Source organism: Alligator mississippiensis, chromosome 13, assembly GCF_030867095.1.
Source record: "Alligator mississippiensis isolate rAllMis1 chromosome 13, rAllMis1, whole genome shotgun sequence".
Taxonomy (NCBI): Eukaryota; Metazoa; Chordata; order Crocodylia; family Alligatoridae; genus Alligator; species Alligator mississippiensis.
This window is the reverse complement of record NC_081836.1, coordinates 55,123,613-55,151,279: the sequence shown is the minus strand read 5'-3', so window position 1 is coordinate 55,151,279 and position 27,667 is coordinate 55,123,613. Positions and strand designations below refer to the sequence as shown.

The following is a 27,667-nucleotide window of genomic DNA, read 5'->3' as shown; positions in this document are numbered from 1 at the left end:
ATTTTAAGGCGGCAAATAATTATTAAATAAAATGTTTGTTTGTTTTTTTAAAAAGGTCACACAAAACAAATCTTTATTCTTTGTTGCAGAAAATAAATACAGGTGCATATTTCATATGCTTTTCTATAAAAGCACTTCTACAAAATGTCACTGAACTGCATACAACAGTACAACCTTTTTGGCTTTTAAAATGCAAATATTATACAGTCACTTCATTTTATTAACTTTAAAGCACTTGTAGCAAGCAGCTTTGGGGAAAAAAAAAGGAATGTTTAAGTTACGACCTAAATTCTTGCCTCAGGTGTTTTTTGTCATATATAGTGCAACTAACCTAAGCAACTAGAACAATTTTTTGTAAGATGCTTTTTTCCCCCCCAAAAACTGAACAAAAAATTGTTCTTGAAATCTGTTCTTGTATGAAATTTAAAAATCAAGAAAAAACCAACAAAAAATGGCTCAATACAATATGAAGGTGAGCATGATGCTTTACAGCTCATTTCCTGTACACTTCCAGTTTGGCCCATGGTATTTTCCTTTAGTCTAGAAGAAGAGTTAATCATCCAGTCCTATATTTCTGAAGAGGTAAGACATAGACTCCCCGTTGTGGATTCTGCGAATTGCTTCTGAGAGGATCATACTGATATCCACAGTCTTAATTTTAGGGCACTGGAGTTTTTGTATTTCGTGTGGAATTGTGTTGGTGACAACAACCTAAAAAAGGAGAAGAAACATATCATATTAGAAGTCAGTTCCCAGATATTTTTCATTCACCAGTCTCTTTTAAGAGAAGCTTATCCTCCAGATCCCAAGAGTGTGACCTGGGCTGCCCAACAGAATCCCAAAAGGTGACCCTGCTTCCTGCGCAACAGCCCTGCAAGAAGTTTGACATTGTAACTAGACTCCTACCAACCTTCATATTTAGACGCTAAAGAAAATCCTTTCCTCCGTTATCCTTTTGCACGCATCTGACATGACTCTATTACTTTCCATTAAAGGAGAAGTTCCCAATATCAACCCTGATCTGTCTAGGTTCTTATGCTTCACTCAATCCTTTTTTCCAAGCATGCGAAGAATGTTTAAGCCTTTAATCCATCAGGAAGATGGAAGCCAGGAACAGACAGCCCCAGGGCTGTTACTAAAAATATTATTGTTTCACATGAAAAAAAAAAATAGTAAGAGCCTGGTTGGGACTTTAAACCAGGCTGAATTTTCTGAACAGCAATCATTCTCCTGTGACCACAAACTCTGAAACCAGCATAGTCTGCCCACACTTACTTCATCGATAGCAGACTCCTCTATCAGCCTTGGAGCATCTGAAGAGAGCAGGCCATGGGTGGCCATTACAAAGATCTTGTATGCTCCTCTTTCCTTGAGCGTCTCGGCTGCGGCGAGGAAGCTATCAACATCATCTATGATATCATCCTGTCAAAACAAGATCAGGTCAATGAAAGACCCAGCACTTCCTCAAATCGGGGCCAAAACAAGGCAAGATCCAGTATTATGCTTCTAGTACCGAGGCAGAAAATTTCTCGGTGACACTGGCCTGCACACAGAGTACAGGCACGTTTATCAAAAGTAAGCTATGCTATCCATCATGGAGACTTAAGGAATGATGTAGTGGAGAGGAGAAACCGCAAGGTTTTACAGCGAGATAACCAAGGACTCTTCCCCCCCAAAAAATTATTTTGCATTAAAAGACCCAAATAGTTCCATTTCTTTAAAGCGGCTTTTAGAACAGTCTAAAAACTCTTGGTTGGCACTTTTACCTGTGCCATGTATAAGTAGTCACAATGCAAGAATCCAACTGATAATCTCTCCCCTTTACATGAACTCCCTCGGATGGAGTTCCAGAGGTCCCACTTCATACATACAATCAGGGCCAGAGCTTACTTCTTGATGTGCATCACTGTATATCCTACAATTAAACTGCAGTGTTCTTTACTGAAGAACAAGGGTTTTTTTTAAACAACATGCAAGCTATATAGTACTGTTCAGCCACACAGCCAGACCATATGAATGTGTGAAGGGAGACAAACACCGTATAACCCTAAATTCCATTAATAAATAAAGTAATAAATATTTCCACACAGCAGCTTAAAGGCAAGAGTAAATTTTTATTTTAGAACTTAGAACTCACGTTCAAGTTCGGAGATGACACTAAGATGTGGGGAGAAGCGAGCACGCTAGAAAAGAGGGACAGGCTACAACTAGATCTGGACAGGTTACAGAGGTGGGCAGATGAGAACAGGATGGGTTTCAATACAGACAAGTGCAAGGTACTGCACCTGGGAAGGAAGAACTAGCAGCATACCTACAGGCTGGGGAACTCCCTTCTTGTCAGCAGAGAGGCAGAAAAGGAGCTTGGAGTCATTATTGATTCCAAGATGAACACAGGCTGCCAATGTGGGGGATGCAGTCAGGAAGGCTAACTGCACCTTATCATGCATCCACAGATGCATCACAAGCAGGTCCAAGGAGCTGGAACCAATTTCCAAGGGAGGTGGTGCTTGCCCCTACCCTGGGGGTCTCCAAAAAGGAGGCTAGACAATCACCTAACCGAGGTCGTTCGACCCCAGCATCCTTTCCTGCCCATGGCAGGGGGTTGGACTTGATGATCTGCTTAGGTCCCTTCTGACCCTACCAACTATGAAACTATGAAATTTAACAGAATTAAAACCTTGATTTAAAATATATTAAGACAGATTCAGCCAGGAGAGAAACACTATGAATACAAGCCTTTTGGCAAGATGAACTAGAATGAAATTTAGGCTAGATATCAGGAAAAACTTCTTCACAGTAACGGTGGGGAATGGGTTTCCAAGGGAGGTGGTGAACCTTGGGGGTCATTAAGAGAAGGCTGGACAGGCATCTGGCTGGGGTCATTTGACCCCAGCACTCTTTTCTGCCTAGGCAGGGGTTGGACTCGATCTGTTGAGGTCTCTTCCGGCCCTAGCATCTATGAATCTATGAAAAATGGAATTAAACAGCCCAAAATGTGATTTTTCAGTGAAGCTGAGCTTCTCACAGTTTTGCTCAAGTTGATGAATCACTACACACGATGATACCAATGTGAAGCTCAGGAAAAATCTCATTCTTCTTTTAAATGTCTTCCAAACTGCTTTACTAATCTTAGATTAAGCCTAAATACTTCTGTGAAGCAAGCTGCACACCCTTCATGGGAATGGGCAGAGAATACTTCAACCCATAATTAACCATCCTTACAATGTAATTTCTCAGTGGATGTAATGTAAGAGAGCTTGTTGATGGTATCAGAAATGTAAGAGTTGGCTTAAATGGGCTTAGACTGTAAGCAAATACCTGAACAAGCCATGTTTTCACACTGGCTGAACTGTTACCAATACCAGATATAAAGACCAAACCGTTTAGGAATGACCATTTCAATCATTTCCAACTTTAAACTCCAATGTTCATGACAGTTAAAGAGTTTTAAAAAACTAAATGGTATACCTTCAAAAGATTTATTTATATTTTAGGAACCGGAAAGATTGTTATTGAGGTTGAAAAGCCTAGAATGCGTCTTCAAATATCCTTCTGACTGAACTTTTCAGAATAGGAGGACAGATTCTGTGTTGCTCTATCAGGAGTTTAAAGTTTCAGGTTGAACACAACCGTCAATAAAATACACCAGGAAACCATGCCTCTTCTTTAAGTATACCCACAGATAGACATGTGTACGTGCATTCCCAGACTCAAACCTATTATTTGGACCAAGACATCTACTCACCACAATGATTGCTATTCTTCCTCCCACATCTCCAACCACTGTGATAGGTGGTTTTTCCTTTGGAATCAGCACTGAGGGGAAAAAGAAAGAGGTATGAAAAACTTCCACATCCTAAATTGATTAAGGGTTCTTGCTTTACACTCCTCATAGATAAAAAAAACAGAACAAATATCTCCACCATCACGGCTGTGTTTGCGCAGCAGCCGAGACTCTCACGTAAACTCTGCCTGGAAAGTATCAATGCATTAACTAAAGGCACTTCAGATCCAAACCTGCCCCTATACAGAGGGGTACACATGCCCAGGGGTCTTCCCACAGAACTGCAAAATGACCAGAGCTTTAATACAGGTCTCCTCGATCGACTAATTGAGGCCATTCCATTTTGAAGGCAGTACAAGTGTGACAGTAAAATTTAAGTTACAAATATTCAGGCCTGGATTTCTTGGCACAATATTGCAATAACTTGGCCCTCTGCCTCCCACCACCCCCTCAATGCAATAGGATATTAGGGCGTTTCATTTATTCCCTTCCAACAAACTGGGAAGCTACTATCTACACACCCAATAGCTTTGTTTATTATGGAGCACAGACCAGTGGGGAAGACACAAGACTAACAGTCAGTAATCCAAATAGTGCTGAGCCAAGTCAAGTGATCTCCAAGCACCATTTTCCCCTGGATTCTCATGCGGATTTTATGAGACCTTGGAAGATTCTATCTTGATTTCTCCAGCCGTAAAATGGAAGTCAAACTACCTCACAAGATGCTGGAAGGCTCAGCATCTGGAAAAGGGCTTTAAGAGCCTCAAGTGAAAGAGGCCATGTATAAGCCACTATCCCCAAGCAATACCATCTTTTTCAGCTTTCCCTTCAATTCCAGGACATTCTTGTTAAAAGCCAGAGACCATGCAAATCTGAGCCATGCAGCTTTAAATAAGGCTTAGTTTTGATCTGCATAGGGTGCTTCCCCGCCCCGTCCCGACAGCTCCTCAGTCTTCATACAGGGAACCACAAGAACAGGGTACATAAGTTTACTCTAGTTGAGATGGGACAAACTGATGCATTATAATAATTTTAGTGGTGGCATGACATCGTCCTCAGCCACTGTATCTTGGGCATATTTGAAATCCTCCTATTTCTTTGTAAATTTAACCCATCCCAAACTTGTAGTTCTTTTGACACAAGTGACACCTACTGGTGAATATTTTTATGGTACGCTCTTTCATTAAAGTCACACTGCAAAGACAACTAACTTATTCATGTAACAAGATGCTGTAGATGCAGTATTCGGGCATTTAAGCTAAGGTTTCATTTTGGGATAGGCTTAAAACGGATCATACGTTTATTTTTGCCTCTCCACGAGATGACCTTTCACTATGAAATGTCAAGTCTTTAAAAAAAATAAAATAAAAGTTAGGAATTATAACCTTGTCATAAGAAGAAACCAAAGAAAGATACTAGGGGCATTTGCCATCGATGATTTTCAACAGATAACTTGCATCCAACTCTCTTGTCAACAAGTATTTAAAGAAAAACAAACCAAAAACCCGAATGGTGTTTATACAACAGAAGTCCTCAGCAGGTTTGGCATTTAGGTAGTTAGGTGTATTTGGCATTTAATACATTTTTTAGGACCCAGGGCAATTTTTTTCATTATTTACTGTAAGCAAAATACTATGCAAACAGGTAACCAAACTCTCATAATACATAAAATCCTTTCTTCAAGAGAACACCCTTTTCCTCTTGCAACTAATTATATTTATTTAAATCAGTTTTTAATTGCTAAGTAGCTATGGCTGCCTATAGATAGTCTGTCAGCAGCTGCTCTTTGTGATATGCTTCCAGAAACCATACCTCCTGCGGGTTTGCCCCTGATCCCTTATTTACCACCCAAACATTAAAAAGCCTCAAAAGATAACATACAAAAATGCTGCGGAATGGTCATGGTTCCTAGAGATGACAGACGAAACAAGACCACAAAAGCCAATGTGAAATGTATAAAACAAGCTACTTAGTTTGGTGAAAAAAATATAGGGTATATTGTAGAGAGACACCTCAATTACTACCACAACTACTATATTCTGCAGCCTTAAGGAGCTTCAGTAGAAGCCTTTTTAGTGGCTCAGCTTTGTCATTGGAAGAGGAGCTTTTCTAACATTTTTCCCAACAGAGTTGGCCCAACAGAAGAAATAAACCTTGCTTCCCATAGTCCCAGAACCATCCCAGCTAGTACACAACCCCATTAGGGCAAACTCCTCCTTCCCCTTATTCAGCCATCACAAACATTCACCCCCAGCTGGTAAGTACTGAGGAAGAATTGTGTAGCTTGTGAGCAGTAAGGAGGACCAAGGTGGAAGAATTATGAATGCAGTCTGGGCCATTCTTCGTTTCTGAAAGGTCACTACATAAAACAAAACTCTAAAGTCACAGGGCAGTATCTTATCATCTGGCTCATGCTCCCTTCCTAAACTGATTGGGTAAAGGTCCATTCATTTCTCTTGCGTGGAGCTAGGAAAGAAGAGAGAGGGTTTAACTACTGCTAAAAATGCTTCACACAAAAGCTTAGGCTGTGCCGTCAGTGCAGAAGGCTTATGTGGCAGCAAAATCTTGGAGCAAGAGAGCTCACGTACACCGGCTGTCCAGTTCAATGAGCACATACACTCAGACCATAACAGTATGTACATGACAAAGCTCTGCCACTACATTTACTTCATCTAGGAAAGTGAAAACCATGTCACACTATAATGCCAGTACAAGATTGAATGAATAAGTAAATCAATATGTTATGTAGTTCTTCAGGCATCTTTTTGTTACATGTCTCTGTCTCCACTAGGGGGCTCAGTCAACACAGCTGCAGCTACAGAGCCTCTTCTAGCAGACACAAACCTCACTGGGAAAACTTAAAAAAAAACCAAAACACCAGACCCACATGGCTGCAGTAAGTAGGTACCACGGGCAAAGAGGATGAAAGAGGTCATTCTTCACTCGTGTACTGGCAAGACCCATCCCTTTCTAGCCATTTAGTCAAAAAAACCCATATGTTAGTAGTTACTTGTACAAACTTACTTACTGGGCATCTCCAAACTGGGATGGATTGCAGCTACGCTTTTGGCCGTAGGAGGAGAGTGTCGACCATCCACCATATCAGACTCAGCATCTTGAGCTTCCCCATGAATGACAGCAATTCCCAGCCTCAAGCGCTCAGCAAACGACTGTGCCCTAAAGAAAAGAAAACGCACTAGAATTAATGTCAGACAAGGCTCTTTGGGTAAATCTGATATCTTTTATTAGACCAACTCAAATTAGTTGGAAAACATTGTTCTTAGCAAGAATGAGTTACTAAAATTAAAATAACCCCTATGCACACAACACAAATCATCGTGAATTCTAGATACTAAAAGGGAAAAAAAGGCAAGCGATTCTTGTAACGGAGGAAAAGGCACGCACCGACATCTTTCTTACCAACCTTCCTGCTCATTGGCTTGAAAAAGTTCAACGGCCTTGAAAGTATTTGTCATGGCTTCACCAAAACATTTTAAACCCTGACAAGTAACAAGGCAGATGCTAACCAATCAGTTCCAACATGAACCAATGACCAACTGTTAAATCATATCATTTCTATTACTGCCTCACACTCCCATACCTCATTTATGACATGAGTTCTAAGGTCCAGAATGTCATGAATCAATATGGCTAAAAATGAATGCTACAGATCAGTGGAAAACCTCGGGCTCTCAACTGAACTTTCCAATGGTAAATAGTGTTTATTTGTAGCCCCAAGACTCACAGTCCAGCAGTGTTCTTGACATTGGTCCGTTACAGACAACTGAGCCAAAGTCTCTTTAAAGTAATACAAAATAAGGGGGGGAAGCCACCTTTTCAAGTGGGAACAAATGCTTTAAAAATTAACCATATGAATGGAAGAATGGACTAGATGTCCATTTGTGTCAGATGACCTGACATGCAACATTAGATATTGTGCAGAAGATAAAACTCGTAAAAAGGCGTTTACATCCTTCTGATGTAAAATTTCCCTTTGATGCCAGATAACTTATCAAAGTCAAAATCAAATGTTAGTAAACTTGCAAGAAAATCCCTCCCAGACAATTCCAGATTACAGCTGAAAAAAGTATAATATTAAGGAGTTTAGTATTCAAATTTAAGTCATATTGACAATTTTAGAAACATTTCTTTCCCAAGGAATAGAAAGAGAGAGGTATGCCGTCACACACACTCTCACAGTGTTGACCACTCTCAGCAGTGGTCTCTGAAACTGGCTGAAGAGGAAAAACACAACATGCACCTCCTTACAATTACGTAGCAAACATTTCCCAGGCATGCCTGAGAGTCCTAAAAGGTATTGTTCTCCCCTGACACACAGTGCTAACAGGACCGCCCAAAGGAGCAAGGCAACTGTCCTTCCCCAGTGCCTAAAATGTGCAAGAAAACATTCAGAAACACTGTGTTCAATCCCAAAATTCAAGTATTTTTGGAAATGAAAGAGATCTATGCACCACTTCAAGACAGAAAAATAATCTTGTATGTAACTGCACTGAACAATGCCTTCACACATTTAGAGACACTTTTACTAACGTCTTAACTATCCCAATAAAGTGGTGCTAGAAAACAGAATTTGTAATACTTCAGAGCACCAAGGAGGCTTTATTTATGCCTCTAAATAAGCAGTAAGTAGATGTTCTTTGAATAAAGACCCTAGCATTAACAGCATCTTTTGACAACACTATTATAACCAAGGTGCACTGCTAACAGTTTAATGGTAAACAGTAAAACCAAAAAAAAGTACAATTGCAAAACAAGGGTGCACCTGGGAAGCCACAATTTTTTTTTATTGACAGCTCATCGTATTTGTCACATGGAAGGTAGCCTGACAAGGCAATTAATTAGTGTAGCTCAATATTTTAGTTCATGTGCTGAATTAATACTGTTAGGTAAAAAAAAAAAAAATTAAAAAAAAAAAAAAGAGGACAAGCTTTTCCTACTACAAGATTACTAGGAACTGTTCCAATGTGTTACAGAACAAACCTTTTCTACTAAGGATGTCATAACACCCTGACATCAAAGTCTACCTAAGTTTGCTTCAATGACAAACTAATTACTTACTGAAAAGACACCAATTCTTAAAGCTGTCATCCAACCCCATAACATTTCACTCCAGAGAAATGTTATCAGGATAGGGAATAGAGAAGCATAAACACACACAAAAAAAAAAAAAATAGCAAAAGTCTGACATTTACTCAGCCAGCACAAAAGACTTCACTAAGAAGGGAAAGTCTGTCCAACAGGGAGGTCCTACACCAAACACACCTCAACCAGACAAGAGAAGAAAGCCTTTATATTAGGATATAGCCAGGAACTATAAAATAAACCCTTTCAAGAGCATCAAAATACCATTTTGGACCACAGGGATTGTCATATTTGTCTTAGCTTGAAACTTTAATATACCTCTTCCACCCATGAGAAACAGATTTTTGTATGTCAAACATTTGTTATTCTCCCTTGTTTTTATTCATATTTCAGTTCACTTTTTTTAGACACTTTTTTTTTTAAGACCACTATAAAAATTTAAAACTGAAAGCACTATCTTTTAGATACCAGGTATCTGTTTCTTTCCTCCTAAGAACGGGCTTATAATACCCTGGCTTTAGGACCAAATGCTGGACACGTATCATAGACTAGTCTGACATTTCCTACTCTGATTAAAGCAAACAGCTCTTACCTACCTCTTGGCTGATGCAGGCGATTTGGCCACGATCACAGCATTCCTGTAATCTGGAATCTGAAGCAAACCATTGGTATTAACATCTTATCCTTTAAGTATACTTATATTCATTAAGAATTAATTTCTTATATTTGTTCCAGAATGATTTTTAAAGCAATACTCTTTCCCAAGGTTCTTCATTTGGAACTCCTCTCCCCGCAATATCATTTAAAATTTGACTTGCATCCCTTCAACATGTGAACTAGGTGATCTTCCTCTTCCAGAATACTTGTGCACTGACAGCACAGGGGAGAAAGTCTCCCTGATCTCAGTTCAAGTGCCCAGATCTGACAACCTAGAGGTGTAATCGCAGGTCAAGTCCTGCTCAGCCCCAGCTAGAGCATGCCCAGTGCTGGTTCACCCTTCTAAGAAATCTCTACTGAGCAGGTACAAACTGAGATTTAAGACCTATAACTTGGCTAAGTTTGGGCAAATTTTCATAGGGATGGAATCAAGTCACAGCACAAGAATCAGCTGCCCCTAGAAAGTTTTCATCCCTTGATCCAAAAAACTGAGAAGCGCAGCCTAGTTCTTTGGAATGACTGTGCTATTTGGACTGACGCATTCCAAAAACATTCAGGCTGAATCAGACACCCGAGATGTATTGGGTTCCTCCTGGTCAGCGTTACTTGATAAGCTTATATACATAAACACGAGTATTTGGACCGGCTAGCAAATCTCCCACCAGGTCATTTTACTTTACTGCCAGTCACTTCATGAAACAGCAAAAGAAGAGGTAAAGAAAGTCCAAACGAGGAAAACCCCTTTTAAAAGATTTCCCTCCCCTACACCTCAGAGGAGTTTGCTGACTTCTGTTCATCTGTACATTGGATCAGCAGTGACAGTGCCAACCTCAAATATGCCACAATTCTCTTAGTTCTTCTAAGTGCAGTCCATCTTATTCATTCATGTTATTCACTTGTTAACTATTTGCCAAAAGGAGCTTTGCTTTGGTGATCCTCAGCAACCATTAGTCCAAGTAACACTTTTCTCTTATAGCTACTCTTTTATATTTTTTTGCAGTGTGCAGCCCAAACAGTATTGATCATCTCTTGGTGGCCAAAGCAAGACTCACATGATGCAATGTTTTTACTTTTCAGCTCTCAACCAGACAGCATTTTCTATCAGACATACATAACTAGTTACTGTCTGAAAGACTGCCATAAAAATAACCAAGTGTTTTAAGGACACCATAGGAAAGGGGGATTACAGAATCTTGGTACAAGAAACCTATAGTTCTATCAAATCACTTCAGCTGCAGTATTTTCCACGCAGATAAGGATCTTTGAGGGTAGGAACTATTTGCATTCTTCTAAAGTTTCAGGCATTTGCCACCAGCAGAAGTAGGCCATTTTAAGTAATTTCTGCTTTTAACACCTCTTATCACAAATCATTTTATAAAAAATACTTCCAATTCATAGATGATCAAATGGGTAAATCAAAATGAAACTTCTTAAGACTCAACATACTCTACAGATGGGAAAAGTAACAGATCAAGGTTTGACTACCAGCCACTTGTTCTCACGATTAAACAAACCATGCTACTTCATTGACCAATGATCTATTAGTGTAATTAGCATCCTTAAATAGCAGGCACAGTACTTGCCTCATTTCTACTCTCATGAAAAGCCCATTCTACGATCACCAACGAAACGTGATAATCAGAGACAAGAATGTTTGGTCTCCACAAAAGAGAGAGGAATTTAAATCTCAAAAAGATTTCTTTTCCCTTCAGACTGTTTCACATCTATCCAATGACTTCCCAAATTTTCTAATGAAAGTAGGGATTTATAAAAGAAGCCCAGATAACCTGAAATACAACACTGAAAAGGCAGCTTGTCATGCACAATAGGAGACCCTGCTTACCTCTTCTTGAATGTACTGTAGTAAGAAAGGAGATGCTCTCAAGTTGTCAACTGGAATATTGAAAAAGCCCTGTATTTCCTTCTGATGCAAATCCATTGTAATAAGATGAGTTAGACCTTTAAAGAGATGGAATAAACTTCAGCTTAAATTTACTCCTCTCACAACTGTGACCAAATGTTCAAACCATGCTATTTTTAAGTTGCACTTGAACTAAAGTGCACAATAGTCTGTATCCTATTTATACTGTATTCAATAATGCAATGCATTTTACCTTTTAACCAAAGGCCTCAGACCAAATCTAAAAAAAACCCCTAAAATTCTCTATGCCCCCCAGAAGTATTCATACCATTTAATATAAGTAGAAATGGAGGCACAGGTTAAGTCACCTAATTTGCCCAAACTCAGAAGGTAGACAGTGATAGAGTTGAACCTGGAATCTGGGAATAGATTCCAATTATTCCCAGACTTCTTCCTTCAAAATGAGAATCAATACAACAGAATATCTATGAAGAGTTCTTTACATGATCCCACTTTCTGCATGGCTCAATGCCAAGAAAACAGGAAAGTCTCTTATCCTCAGACAGCACATTAAAAGTAAATAGATAAAAGAGGGGAAGTGGCAAGTATAGTATCCCAAGAGAAAAGTATTGTAAAGAAGCTCAGCAGCAGTATTACAGCAGGGAAACCCCACCATCCAAAATAGTAAAAACCCCAGACTCATCTCGCCGTCACTTGGCACAAAAACTACCCGGGAGGTTATAAGTCTGCCCATTTTAAGGTAGTATTTCACTCACTGCTTTGAAATGCCTGCAACTTGCATTCCTTTTTCGTCTAATGGTTTTCAAATTTCCTCCTGATGAAAAAAATCTTGATACCTTTTTCTGATCAAAGTTCCTAGACTTGTGCAGAGCTGTCCAGAGGCTAAATGTGACATAAGCAGTGTCCCCTCCGCCCCACCTAAATTATTTTATAACATCTTGCAATCTTACCAGCTTTGCACATCATTGAAGCCAGTAGTTTAGAGACAATAGAGCCCCTCTTCCTCATCTTGCACTGCTTGCTGTATGGGAAGTAGGGAATCACTCCAATAATGCTTTTGGCACAGGAGGTTTTACAAGCATACACCATGATCAGGAGTTCCATGATCGTAGTATTCACATCCCTGGAATAAGAAGGGTCTAGTTTTGTACCCAGACACAGAAATCCTTTAACTAAATTTAACATCTGCTCTCAGGATTTAATTCCATCATGGCAGAAAAACAGCGCTTGAACTATCCCTGTCAGGAATGCAAGCATACACCCACTAGGAGGGCTACCGCTCTTGATGCATCATTTTAATTCCTCACAGGACAATGCTTTGTTATTTCTTCTCCTATTTTTGCTCATTCAACAGCCTCTTTGTTCAGAAAAAGATTTGCAGGACTCAATTAGTATAGCACACTGCTGTAAGAGGCTGCATTACTGTCCGTCTCCCATTAAAAAAAGAGGAAATATTGTCTACATGAAAGAAAAAAAAAAAAAAAAGTCAGACCGATTCCTACAATACATTCCTCTATTACCCTGACCTACATAAACCCTTAAAATATATTCATTGCATCTACTCTCCTGCTCGAGAAGAAAAAGATCAAATTGAAAGTTTTAACCAGGAAGAACCGATTGGCTAAGTAAACTGGATGCATTATTCTGTTGCTGTCAGAAGAATGCATTTATATTTGTAGAGCCCCGATTATTGTGAAGAACATAACTGCTCAGTTGCCTTAAGACTCGAGGCCCATTTGTTTTGGAGAACTGTTTTCACATTTAAAAGCATTAAGTGTTGCTGGGCTCAGGGAGCTAAGTCAGGACAAGAATGTAAAAAGAGAACATAATGAGGGACAGAATGCCCACGGCACAAGAATAAAGAGACCCAAATCAAAACCTGGACTCATCAGCACAGGAACAAAATGAGTGATCAGACTATGAGGTCCCCTACAAACACACTATTTTAACAATACAGACCACATCTTGCCCATTTCTGAATCTTTCACACTAGGTGTGAAAAATAAATTGTTATGGAAAAGCCAATGTTGACCAGCTGAAATATGTAGTTTCTTTAGGAGTTTAGTAGTTACTCACTTTGAAACAGTCTGGATGATAAAGACATCTTTTCCTCTCACAGACTCTTGAATCTGAACCCTTGTCTCTGCCAAGAAAAGAACAAAAAATATATATAATACTCTAAGTTTTATAAAAACATACAACAGAACTGCATAGAATTACTGCAGAAAATCATCGCAAGTCCCAACCCCCCACACAATTTCCTCATATTCAAACTGAAAGAGGGCAGTCACACTCAAGACAATACGAAGGGAAAATTTATAGACCTGTATGCAATGAAATGTATAAACTCTCACAAAGACCAATAGGATTCTTTCAGTAAATCCCCATGTAAGGGCTTGAAAGCATGCTCTCTTCCAGTACAAAGGACAGACACTCCGGTCATAAGAAAGATTACTGTACCATGACAAGACTAGCATTTTATGAAAGAACAGTATCAAACTACTTGAAGAGGGGGATTACACTAGTGATTATGTTTTATGTAAGCAGGTCTTGAAAAGTGATAGTCTTTAAAGAGGCAGATGGATAAATGGGGCTGTACAGGTGTGAAAAACCACAAGCATGAGAAAGTGCCACCTCACTGTTCTCCAAGGCATGTCTGCATTGTCTCGGTGTTAGCCCCAGGAGCACCACTGTGAAATACAGCCTGCCTGCTGGTTCCATGTGTGCTTAAAACAAGAGACCTTGTAGATATAGAAAAGCAGCCCTGAATGCTCACCCAGAGCTACTCTTAGAGCAGCCTGAGTAGATCAAGACCAAGCTTAAAAGCTGCTATATTAGCTTTAACTTGGACAGAGCAAAAGTGATTGGGCAGGGTATACTTCACGTAAAACACTCCTGGGCACAGCAGAGAGATGACGTAGCTACGTTTTAAGTAACAGATTCCGAGAAGAGGTTAGCTAATAGACCCTTTCCCACAGAGAAAGAGAGGTTTCTATTAAGTGCTCACCTCTGTTTGGCTCCTGGTAAACCTGAACTTTACCCATTTCTACTCCCAAGCGTCTGGGGAAAAAAGAAAGTCAGTATATTAAACTGAAAAGAATGGAGACAGAACAAGGAAGAAGTCCAATGCAAGGGCCATACCAGGGTTTAAAAAGTCTACCCTTCACAGATAAAACTCCATATTTCACTGATGTTTTATTGCAAGATTTCCCTTACATTACATTGTTCTACAAGTTACTTTCCAATTAAACCTATGCTCTTTTGAAGCACAGAACAAACAAAATAAAACCAGTGTCTTATGTAGTAAGTTTCCTATTATATGCATGATATTATAGATGTGCATAATACTCTACAAGATTGAGCTCAGCTATTTCTTCTGGAAAAGAACTTTCCATTCTAGACTGGAAGCCATAAGAGATGGGAGGAAGAGCATTGATAAAATTGCAGTAAAATGGACAAGAGCAAATTAAATTATGGTTTAATAAGTGTCTTAATACAAGATGGACAATTAAGAGAGAGACTAACACGCACGATGCATAAATACCCCTTGTCCTAACACTACATGACAATCAGCCAGTCTCTTAGCACACACTTTTGTCATGTACTACGTCAATTCTAGCAAATGTTGCACAATTCTGAGAATAAATTAGTTATGTTTTTGTAAGCACTGTGCATGTCTATTGAGCCAACTGTTACACAGACATACATAAAAAACACACCAGCTCTGCTAAAATTATTAGTGTGTTTTAACAACACAACAAAAACAGCCACCTCCCAGACACAGAATAAAAGGGCAAAATTTGGTAACTGAAGCTATGAGAAAACTATAGATTTTAGCTAATGCATAGGACTGGTCAACTCTTAGCTAAAGATGCTTACTTTTCTTAAGACATATGATTATAGCCATTTACAATCTACAACTGAAGAATCCAAGCATAAATTAAATTTAAAAAAAAAAGTAAAAGAAAAGCAGAAGAGTTACAAAATACCTTTTTAAAATTTAACTACAGTAACAATTTGATTTAACAGTAAGGTTCTGACACTGCCTGCCTATCCCTGTATGTTGTATTTTCAAATATGCAGACCCTAAACTGTAAATGAAGAGACACTGGTTAGAACCTGTTTTTGTAGGGGAGTTTTGGTAAAAACAAATGTACTGGAATTTTTTTCCACTCCAGTTTTGAATACAACAAGTTTCAATGCCAACATCGTTTTGACATTTGTTTTGATGTTACTTTCACCATTTTTGCATTGTTTCATGACAACAGCATTATGACATTCCTGATGAACACCACTGGTATAGCATATAAAATGACAATTGCTGGCCTACAAATCACACCCAGTCTTGTGGGGCTGTGTCATCTGGCCCATCACCCTCCTGCCCCACTACCTGATCTGAAAATGTGGCTTCCAGAGTTGCAACAAATAATGGTGCCACTGCTCCCCCCACTGCCGGGTTTCTGGACTCACAAGGAGTCCTTGGATGCAGGACTGAGCTGGCACTCAACTGGCTGGACCACACCTGCAGGCGGACCCCACATACTGACCCCCTGCTGATCTGTGCACTGGCCCCATGCCACTCATCTGACCCACAGGCCTGGAAGGCTGAGTACCACTACCCTATACTGTCAATATGTTTAAAAACCACAAGAGGCAGCTGCTACTTAGTATGGATTCAAACACCTTGTTTTCTGTGTCACCTATTTTAGCTGTAATGACTTGAAAGTGAAAAAAGAAGAGAAAAGCATCTTTTCTGCCCCCCCCCCATACCTTTGCTGACTGGTTATTGCAGGATAACCCAACAGATGCATTAAAAGATTTAAAAATGAAATAATTTTAATTATTCTATTAAGTCACAATGGCACTGCAAGTCACTAATCATGCACATGACATGACTAAAATCAAAATCTTCCCAACAAGCTCTACTTATTGCATACATGCTACCCTAAGACGTAACCATTTAAATGTTACTGATATAAGGATAATGTGATCCAATAACAAATCGATACTAGCTGCTACCTCAAGCTTCATGGTTAACTCCTTTATTGTATGCACTGCTGACTCCTTGGGGCATCCCTAATTAACAAGCTTAAACTATTAGATAAGCTATTTCTCAAGAGCTAAGAAAACAGACAAATATTTAAAATTATGAAGATTTAGTTGATTAAGAACAAATGTGACATTTGCCTACTTTGTAGGCAACTATATTTTTGCAAACAGCAGCAGTTTTACCAAGTCACTCGTCAAAACATTTCTTATCTTGATGAAGACTGATCTTTACTCCCTTGCCAGTAGCACCTAGATCCAAAATAAGACTAAAGGTAGCAAACACTCTAACTTGGTATTACTTACTCAGCAATCCTCTTTGATAGTTCCATGCATGAAGAATTCGAATTAGCTGAAAACAGCACGAGTCCGCCTTTTGTTATATTCATGGTGGCTCCTATTTCAGTTGAAGGCACACAGAACATCAAAACCTATGCTGTCTTCCCACTTTTAAAATACTGCAAAAGATTAAAAATAAAGCAGGTGGTAATGTTAAAAATAATACAATAAAGAGAAGAGCACTTCCTCTGAACGCGAGTTATGGCGTAACTCATGGTCTTGATTCTCATACAGAATTCTTAATGTTTAATACTTTTTTAGTTAACATCATTACAAAGATGAAATCCTTACAATACAATTTTGTGATATTTAAGTAGTTCTTTATTATCCTTATAAAGACTTGGGCACTCAATAGAACACCTAGACACATAGGAGGAAGAACCCAAGTGAGGCCAGCTTCCCCCCACCGTGCCCAGAGCCCAGGAGCAGCCTCCATCACAAAGGCACCAAGAACAGGGTCTTCAAGCTCCTACTAGACCACATCATAATACTGACTTTCTTTTTTTTAAGTTATCTTCCTCAATTAAACACCTGATAACACAAGTTTTATGGTATTTTCTTCAGCTTGTCTAATTAACTTCCCCATTGGTTACTGATACAGGAGGATGGATAAATATTTAAGTGGCTCTTCCAAGACCACAGAGGACACTGGTATCGAGAAGGATTAGAATGGAGGAGTTCACAACACCCTGCTAAATCCACCGGACCAGCCTGTTTACAGTACTGCTCTGTCTTCACATTGTTTTCCAATAATTGATAAGTTTACAAACAAGGATGGAACATAAAGGAAGAGTTCAATAAAGTGGCGGCAGTAAACTAAAGCCCTCTTCTACAAATGCATCCATGGGGTTGCGATTCATTCATAACCCAATGGACGCATCACTCTTTGACGCAAGCGTCTCCTGTGGAAACAGAAGAGGCCAAACATTAGGAAGTAATTTAGACACTGCCTTTTTACGCAACAGACCCACACACCAAGTAAACCTACAAAGGTTCTCCAAAAGTTGTATTTCCATCGGTAGCATCACTTTTTCCGTGCCTCCTTTACACGCAGTTTTGAACAGCCAAATTATGTCATGCTGAAATAAAGCCACCAGCTTCACTAACAAAGCAACACAACACAGCAACTTGCTTTTTATTTCTCTATTGATATATAAAGCGTTCCTTTCCATATCAGTATTATCCACAGCTACCAACAGTGTAACTCAGAAACGGACAAGCAACGAACGTTAATTTAAACCAGTGTCTCCAACCTTGCCACAAACATGCCCCAATCAAGGAGCACAAAGATATAAAATCCACTTTACGAGGGTGTGCTAAGACTTGTAAATACATCTATGGGAACAACCCCAACAGTCATACTTATGGGAGCAGTCGCTGGAAAGACACTGGCTACATGAAAGCTGCTCTTCCACCTCTGCAACTCGCTCCCACGCTTAATCATCTCGTCTAGCCTGCAGAAACAGAGTCTGGCTCATCAGCCCTTGAAACCCACAGAGGATGGGTATTTCCTATTCATTACATTCTCCACTGTGCTACCCGTGGCTGCATTCGAGAGCCAAAAAGCTAGTTCACAAAGTGTTTCCCAACGTGGCACCAAAAAGAAAAGCGTGCCGACAGAAGCGAACAGGTGTGCCGGATCTCTGTCAAGGCAAGGAGCTGCGTACAACAGGTACGAGGATGGGGAATGCCTTAACAGGTGTGCCGCGGAAACATTTCGCCCGGGGCTGGAAAAGGTTAGAAAAACCAGTGGTTTACGATCCCAAAGGAGAGGTACAAGACTGCAGCAGCCTACCTCATCCATAACCTCTTGTCTACCTCAAGATAGGTCACACCCACGGTCTTTTTTGATCTGCGACCGCCAACAAGAAACAACTCAAGCATCTGTGACCGATAAGACCGACGAATTTCAGGGTCAAATGTCCTTTCCGGCCCACCGCTTATACGGAGGTGGAGACCACGCAACACAGTGGTGGCGGGGGGACGACGTCACGCGCTCCCCATTCGAAGACTTATCTGTGAGGGGTTTTTTGGCCCAAATAACACCTCCCTCTGCCCCCGAAACGGGCGTCATCCAGACCAACGCTGGCGCTGGCGTAAAACCCATCACAACGTCCACCGAAAACGTGTCTCGGCAGCGCTACGTCCTGGCAGAGTAACTACACTGGCAGACGCCAGGGGCATTTCCAAGCGGGATCCTCTCCCCCGGCCCCGATGGGCACCCGCCCGCCACCAGCATCTATTTGTGGAGCCAGCCCGGGACAGGTGCGGGGCCGGCGGCCAGGCCGCGGGCGGGGGGAGGGCAGCCACGTCAGGCCTCCAGGCCACCAAGCCCCCCCCACAGCTCCCTCATAACGGGGAGACCCTCCGCCGCGGCCCCCCGGGAGGCATGAGGAGGCGCCGCCCGAGGCCTTACCTGCCGCTCCGGCGCCCGAGGCGGCGGCCTGGCCTGGCCCGGCCCGGCCCGGCCGCGGGGAGGGAGGGAGGGAGGGATGAATGGAGGGGAAACGAGGCGACGACGGCAGCGCAACTCAAGCCCTCAGCGCCCCGCTGCAAAATGGCGGCGCCGCGCGAGGGGGCGGGGCCTCCCCGGGACACGCCCCTCCCGGCTCGGAATGGGGGGCGCCCCGTCGCGGGGTGAAGGGTGGTCACGTGACACCGTCCGCCCCAACGCCGCCATGTTGGGTGGGGAAGGGCCCTTCCCAGCCGCCATCTTGGATGGGGAGGGGGCTGTCACGTGGTCACATCCCCTCAGCAGCACCCCGCCCTCGGGCGCCATATTGGGTGTGGCCAAGGGTTGCTGAGGTGTGAGGGAGGGGCAGCAGGGTGTCACCCCAGGGACACTTGAAGCAAGGGGGCTGCAGCACCCTGGGGTGCCCCAAGAGCTGTTCAAGGGCCGCCAGCCCCTGAGAGGACCACACGTGTAATCCAGAGATTTCGAAGATTTCTGCACTTCGTTCACTCATCAGAAAAAAAAGCGACAACCCAAGAGCTAACATTCGCTAAGGGTTGGCGTGAGCCTAACAAGACTAAAGCCTAAAAAAGGTTGAGAACCACTGTGTAGGAGACGAGCAAGGAGACTCAGCCGACAAGCCCAGGCTCAGGCTCGTCCCCCTGCGCGTCGGGATGTGAAGCGGGGTGCCGCTCGCTTCCCCGCCGTCGCGGACGGGCGCCTCGAGCCCCAGCACGCTGAACAACGCCTCGACCGGCCAACGCACCGAGCCAGGCCCACGCGTTGGAAATCCCGCTCGTGCAAACGCGGTCGCGGCGGCGTAAACGGGAAACGGCGTGTCGTGTACAAGCACCCCCGGGACCTGAAAGCGCCGTAAACGAGCGCATCCGACCGCCGGGAAATAAACCAGGATGGTGCAGGGTGGCAAACGCACCCGCCCGCTGCCGATTCTGCGTCGCTGCCCCTTGGCTATTGATTTCTCAGCTGCACAAATGCCCTTTGAAGAATAAATGGGCCTGAGCGTGGGAGAAGGCAGAGCCCCCCTCTCTCCTCTTCCTCCTCCTCTTCCCCCTGCCCAGCTTGTCCTCAGCGCCCATGCCAAGTTCCTCTGGAAGTAGAAAATCAAGTCCACAATCTCCTCCAGTCCCTTTACAAAGAGTTAGATGCGTTTGCAATGCTTTTTGAGGTCCTTTGCAGGACCCCCCACATTTTAGGATGTTACTGGATGAAAATGTTCTTGAAATGCCCTATTCTCCTATGAAATATAAACTTTGGTTTCTACCCAGGAGAACTTTTACAATCTTTTCTCCTATACCTGAAGAAGGGTGTTTGTGCCTGAAAGCTTGTAATTAAAGATATTTTTTTAATTTATTTTTTTTGCAAAAATCTAGTTGGACTAATAAAAGATACCACCTCTACTCTGAGTCCTGATTCCTACTGTCCTTCAGGAAGAGGCTGATGCATCCACCCTGGCTTTGGGATGCCATGTTTTCGCCAGCAAGCCTTCCACGCAAAAGCTGTGCTTTCAAAAAAAATGTTTTTGTCATAGTCTTAGTCACCCTGCGCTGCCTCCAATGGATAAGACTTCTCCATGAGTTTTACAGGTGTAGATGCCTATCTTGATTGGGGTAGTGTAATATCATTTTACAGGTGGTGTTATTCTGTTACATGGTTTCAAACAATTTTACTTTAAAATAAAGGATGCTTGACTTTTCAGCTCCCCATAACAAATGATCATTATAATGTTAAGTGTTCATTATTATTCAGTTGTTCATTCAGTGCTGATTATAGTAATGTACGCAACAGGATTTTAGACTTTTTTTTAAATAAATTAGAGTTAGGATCTATGCATTTTTTGCCATGCCAAGGGTGTTACTTTTCCTATAACCATGAACCAGCCTCAGTAATCATTGTACAATAGTACACCTAATATATATTGGAGTGAGACCTTCATCTCCTAGGCAGATATTCATCTTAGTACTGAACACTTTCTCTCCCTCACTGTCTGAGAACTTAATATAACAAGGGAAGGCAAAGCCATACAATATGCATGATTTCCTGTCAGGCAAGTGCCTTGTTAGGAAGCAACATTCAATTTAATTTTTCTTTAATTCCATTTTCACTATTAGGAGGTGAACTGTGCAATCTTTGCTTATATTTAAAAACATCTTTCCTTCCATTAGGACCAGCAGATCATCTCCCCTTTTCACCTTCTAGTGAATGAAAACTAAAAATACTGAGCCAGTAACAGAACAGAAATGAGACGTGAAGTACTACATTGTTCTCTTGGATGCTCACATAGAACAGAAGCATTTATTTAATACACATGACCAGAATAAGTATACAATGGGCCTGATTCTCCAGTCACTTACACAATTTTTATAATGGAGTAATTCCCTAGACTTCCATAGAATTACTTATACACTGGCAAGTGAGAAGAAAATGAACTCCCTACCTCTACTTTTCTGCCCGCAGACTTCTGTTTCTCTAGTTCTGACAAGAACATTACCTATTGTTTAGCTTCATGGATAAATTCCTTTTTGGGATCAGGTTCAACAAGTCCCTTGGCAGCATCCTTCATCCTAGCACCTCGTTGGCATCTAGCAGTGTAACGAAGGTTAAGTCAGTCGGTTATTTAAGGAACAAAGGTAATAAGACATCTTGAAGCACTGACCAGCGATGTAATTGGCAGCCTTCCCCTAGAAACATTTGGCTATCCCTTCCTGAATCTGCTGGCTGAGTGCCTGAGCTGGCCTGCCCAAAATCTCCAAATCTGTCATTGCTCCAAGCAAAGACAATGGCATGGGCTAGCTACAGAATTCCTGACTTTGAATCCTTGCTCTAACACTAACTGCCTTTTGTGACCCTGGGTGAGTTGGTTCATCTGCTTCTGTTTCCAGATCTGTAAAACAGGGATGTAATACTTCACTCTCATGGGAAAAAAAGGTTTGATTCGTTCTACAATATACAGTACTGTAAAAGTGCCACGTATGAAACAGAACTGCCAAAAAGGGTTCTGCATGAGCACTTTTCTATTTGTATTTTTATACATATGTTTTATTCTGTTAATAGTTATTTGTGAAGCTCTGCATGATACCCCAGCCAGGACTCAGCTCGTAGGGTCATTACAGTTCATACTCACTCACACATGGGGAAGTTCCTTTTTGACAATTATGAGAGAATTGTCTTCCTTTGGATTACAAGGATCCTGGATTTTTTTTTGGATACTGTTGCAGCTCGCTCTGCAAGCCCCGTGTCTGATCACAGCATAGACCCCTTTCTGGTTCTACCACCAAGCAAAAGACATGTCAGCCATTAGATCTTGCATTTCCCCCTTCCGTGTCATTACCATCTAAGTGGCTTCCATCCTGCACAACTCGGCTTCTTTTTTTTTTTTAAAAGGAGAAGTTGAAAGTTGATTATTAAGCAATCATGTCTTTAATTGTTATAAAGACCAGAGAATCAAAAATTTACTCATTGTACAAAAATGTACCTTCCTTCCTTTTGTGTCCTTGTGACAAAATATTTAGCAGAATTCACAGATTCATTGGAATCTGACATGGTCGCACTATCAACCATGCACCTTAGTGTCCATGCCACCCCAGCCCCCAGATACTGCAGCAGTGGAGGCACATAAATAGGGTTAATCTTCCCCTGCAATTAAAGTTTGGCAAGGCATAAATAAAGCATCTGTTTCAGTGCATTGTCTCCTAGAGCCTATTAGAGCAGTCTTTGCTCAGACAGAGTTGTATTGAGGGTGCTCTTTAAAGAACATCACCGACCCACCCTCTCTGCAGCGAACAATTGTCAGCCTCTCCCAATTCACTGCCTTGGAAGTAATGGACAAGAAGAGATTTTTCTAAAGCAGCATCAAGGGAAGAAATGGACATTAGCCAGTAGGGGAGGCAGAAGATAATGACAGGGCTATAAATGTTGTCACAGCCCAAAGGAAAAAAGTAGCCAGTGGTGTTTTTGTCTCATTTTCTTCCCATCCTTGAAAGCATTCAGAGAAACAGCCTTCCCACTGTTGTAAAGAGACATAAAAGCAGAGAGCAGGTCTTATTTATGCCCTCTGTGCCATGGGAATATGCAGTGCTATGCTAATGTTTTGCAGTGACTGCTGCTTGATGGTGGCTTAAATTAAAAGAGATAAACTCCCAAGTCATTTCTGTTACAGTCAAGTTCCTTCTGCCCTGCGTGGCTTTGAACTGAATGAGTTTCAAACATGCTGTCTTCCGTTTGCAAAAGCGTTCGGAGCATCAGCATTGCTTTGATTTTCAAATGTGTCATGTAATCAGGAATCAAAATGTCACCCTACCCCATGGACAGAGATGAGGGGTTTGACAGAGTACCTAATATTAAACAGGTCACAATTAGGGTTGCCAGCTCTAACTGAAGCTATTCCAGATTTTTTTTCCCCCAACATGACGTAATATAATTAATTGTACTGTTCAACCTGTTCACAATATCAATCTCTGGATTGCTTTCAATAGTCACCAGGAGATGATGTACGTCACCATGACATAATGTAATTAATTGTACTGTTCGACCCGTTCACAATATCAATCTCCTGGATTGCTTTCAATAGTCACCAGGACATTGATGCCGATTCTGGTAGACTCCTGGCCAATCCAGGAGGGTTGGCAACCCTAGCCACAATGTGTGTGTGCTCACATGGTTTCAGTGTCACATCTGTAAGCAGAGGCTGAAGGGGGAGGCAGGATTTGCAGTAAGTGATGCTTTAAAACAAGAACCTTTAGGAGCATGTTCTAAAGCACCTTCCACCAAATGAACGATTTGATTTCCCTTCCTGCCAGTTCTGTGATTCAGAGAGTCTTGCCTTTTGCCAAAATTAAAATAATAGTCAGTCATCTTTCAGCTTTGCAGCACTTTTTTTTTTGCCTTCAAACCCTTATTAATAGAAATGGCAGCGTGAGTGAGTCATCGAGTTTTAGAACAGGGAAATTGAAAAAAGTGTTGCATTCAGCTAGCCGCTGTCTCCCCTGCAGATTAGAGACGTAATACACTCGATTCTATGCCTTATATGAGCCGTTGGTCATTGGGAGTAATCTTTGCTTTCACAGCAGCCAGTATAGAAAGGGTGTTGTTGGTAATTTCCTATGGATGTGTAGACCATTCTGAGCAAGTTTGTATTTCAACAAAGCAGAAAATTGTACCAAGGCAGAAAATTCACATTCAGCAGTGAAAGAATGGGTAGACAGCACTATTTACTACGCATTTGAATCCAAAATAGCTCAGGGCAAGGGCAGGAATTTGGCTGCTGATTGCACTTTGCTAATCTTTACAGGAAGAGGCTGCTCCCTGGCTAATGGGTATTGTACATGGCATGATAGGAAATGACCTACCCCTGCCCCCCGACACAGAGCAGGCTTCCTTGGTACAACCATGCATTAGCAAGGTAACCAGACTCCCTGTCACCCACTTTGGACCCCCACACTTCTACTGCACACAGCATGCCAGATTCCTTTCCACTCACTAGTCAAGCACAAGTCGGGATTGGTCCCACGGGATGCTAACACTGTCACCAACTCCAGCACAGGCTGCCTTCCTTCACCTCATCCTTTGCTAGTCTGCTTCTGTCACATTCTCAACTGCTTCTCACTTGCTACAGGAAACAGCCTTAACCCCTGTGCTGCAGCCCACATTTCCTGCTGAATCTGCAAGCTCTAGAAGGTGTTCCACTCTCCGAGCCCTCTATGCTATGCTAGGCAGGAGTGCATCCAATCGGTCCATTTCCCAGCCCAAGAGCAGGGCTCTTTTAAAAGCCTTTCTCTCCAGAGCAGTCTCATGAGAGGCAACATCTTATCTCCAGAGGGATCATTAGGTTTTGCAAGTGGTTCTTGATGCCTGGTTCACTGGGTTGGTACTTTGTCTTTTACCAAATTACCTCCCTCCTCCTCCCGTCCACTGGCTCTAACCTCCCCAAACACCTTGTTCTCATCTTCAAGACACTGTACCCCCGCCCCTCCAGCTTACCTCTCTGCTCTAGTTTTCTCATATACCTTCTATACTTTCTCTGGCATCCTCTGTTCCTAGTTCCTGACCAGCTGTTTTCCCCGCATCTCCTTTCAAGTAGTCTTCTATTCAAAGCAACCTCCAGACTGTCAGAAAGTGCCCTTCCTCCTTCAAAACTTGTTTTCACCATGGTCTCCTAGGCTGGTTTCCTCACTGATAATAACTGCACCTTTACCACCTGGCCATTATCTTATGCATCATCTCTGTCAGAGCAAGATGGCAATTGCTGTGCAGCAGGACTCTGACTTGAGCGCTGTCTAGGTGTGTTTGTACATGACACAGCATTTAATCCTCATTAATTTACCACACCTTAAAATTTTAACCCGGGTTAATTTGGTGCGTCGCATTTGTGTTTGCATGACACGCTCTTTGAAGCGACTTAAGTCCCGTGTGTCATTCCCTGCAGATTGCAGAGCACCAAGTGCACTGATGTCACTTTAACCCGATCCACAACTAACAACCCATGTTTCATGCTACCATCTAGACTGGAAGTCACCAAGCCTGAGTATAACAGAAATCCTATCACACCCTTGTGTGAGATCCCATCTTCATTAGAGAAGCAGCCCAAGGAGCCACTGATAGCACAACTGTGCCCCATCCAGGTTGAAACACCCTTCTATTTCATACTGCATGGCCGGCCAAAGAGCATCCCAGAACCACGGCAGAGCCCTGCTCTTGCCAAGATTGTAGTGCTCTTTAGGAAGACTATTAGACCCAACACACTGCGTTCGAAATATGTAAAGATGCAACCATATTGTTGCTGGGCAGTTTCAACAAATGGGGCTTTTGGGAGGAGGGAGGGGTACACACACAGAGCAAAAATCTGTACTCACCTTACCTCAGACTATAGCATGGATTTTTCACAAAACCCTCCCTCCCTACACTAGCCCCTTGTTGTTGCCCTGCTCTCAAGAACCACACTTAATCCTGGCTCTAGCTAACACACTAGGATTAGCATGGTCTGTGAGTTCTCTGCCTGCGGTCTCACCATCCCCTCCTAAATCTACAGCAAGGCTCCTAGCCAAAATCTTCCTCCAAACCCACTGTTCTCTCCCACCCCAAACTATCTCTAATAGCATCTGTCCTTTAACCAGTTCCCTATACACTAATAAACTGATCAGATCCATCAAACCTCTCTCCTGATAATCTAGACTATGTATCCCAGCTATAGAGACCCTTGCTTAGTCTTTCTGTGTTCTGCTGAGGTTCTCGGCTTACTCAGCCCATGCCTAGCCCAGCTCCTTCCTTCTCCCAGCTTTCACACACACCTTCTAACTTTCCACTTTAATAAACTGAGCTGTGCTTTCATAGGCTCCCCTGAGGAACGGCCCTACCACAAGAGCCAGTCAGGTTTCCTGATCAATTGGGACAATCAGTCCAACGCAGATTTAACACATTTCTCAACCACTGCAAACAATCAGCTGGAACACACTGTTAGCACCTTTCAAAACAAAACCCCAACCTAACCCAATCTGACCAAATCCAAAAAGACCTTGGATTTTTTAGTTGAAAGCACAAGTGTGTCAGGGGAGGGATGGATGAGCTATTGGGCAGCGCTGATCAATAGCCTATACTTTTTTGTCCTCGCAATAATTTTTTTCCAGATAAGCAAGTTGCGAAAATGGACAGTGAAGAAAATCGATAGATCATCCTTTTTGCTACAAATTAAAGAAGCCATAATACTGAGAGAGTCCACACATAAGAGAATTCAGAGTAATGGGACATTTACTGGTATATTGGAATTGATCCTACTCTGGGTTGTACCCAGGTTGACGTCAGCATGGTTTTTGGTTGCATACCTTCTCCAGTGTATTTATTAACAGGGCAAGGACTGCAAATAATTAGCTACTGTTATTAAAAAACCTTTGGTACCCTTCCTGGGCATGGCATTTTGCAACAGATAAAATATTGCTTTGGCAGGTGTGTCCCAGCAGCACTATTACATTGTCTTCCATGTGGAACACAGTATGCAGTCTTGGGGAGAAATGCTGCATTGTACTAGCCGTGTTTATACGCAAGCCTTTCCTTTCTTTATTGTGTCCTTGCAACAAGGTATTTAGCAGAATTCATAGATTTGTTGGAATCCAACGGCTATGCGATGAGCTCTTCTGCTGTGGCCTTGAACTTGCAACCACTGGGTTGTCAACTGTGCGGCATTGTACCTGTACCGTACCAGCCCCTTATATGAAATTATTTGGAGGAGAAACAGCTTTAGGAGAGTCTTGTCCACTCTTGTGGATTCTGATTAGAGCCAGTTCTTAGAGAACTCCCTGTAGTCACTGGGGATGGCTGAGATTCCCGGAAGAAGGGATCACTGTGCTTGTCATTTGTCCACCTCTGTTACAGGACTGGGGTATGTGTGTAAGTG

General features: G+C 42.1%; 1 protein-coding gene across 2 annotated transcripts; it reads right to left on the bottom strand.

Moving 5' to 3' along the window:
- Window positions 1–34: 34 nt before the first annotated feature.
- PRPSAP2 (phosphoribosyl pyrophosphate synthetase associated protein 2) lies at window positions 35–26,548 on the bottom strand. Of its 2 annotated transcripts, none has more exons than XM_014608458.3 (11): window positions 26,133–26,548; window positions 16,779–16,930; window positions 14,434–14,486; window positions 13,503–13,569; window positions 12,377–12,549; window positions 11,388–11,503; window positions 9,484–9,539; window positions 6,813–6,961; window positions 3,746–3,816; window positions 1,276–1,422; window positions 35–711 (listed from the first exon to the last, which is right to left on the bottom strand). In XM_014608458.3, the coding sequence occupies exons 2-11, from the start codon at window positions 16,895–16,897 to the stop codon at window positions 553–555; spliced, it is 1,110 nt and encodes a 369-aa protein (XP_014463944.1). In that variant the 5' UTR covers window positions 16,898–16,930; window positions 26,133–26,548; the 3' UTR covers window positions 35–552. The 2 variants fall into 2 exon arrangements, with proteins under 2 accessions (XP_014463944.1, XP_006272773.1); XM_006272711.4 differs by lacking the exon at window positions 26,133–26,548 and adding an exon at window positions 19,228–19,394.
- Window positions 26,549–27,667: the final 1,119 nt, after the last annotated feature.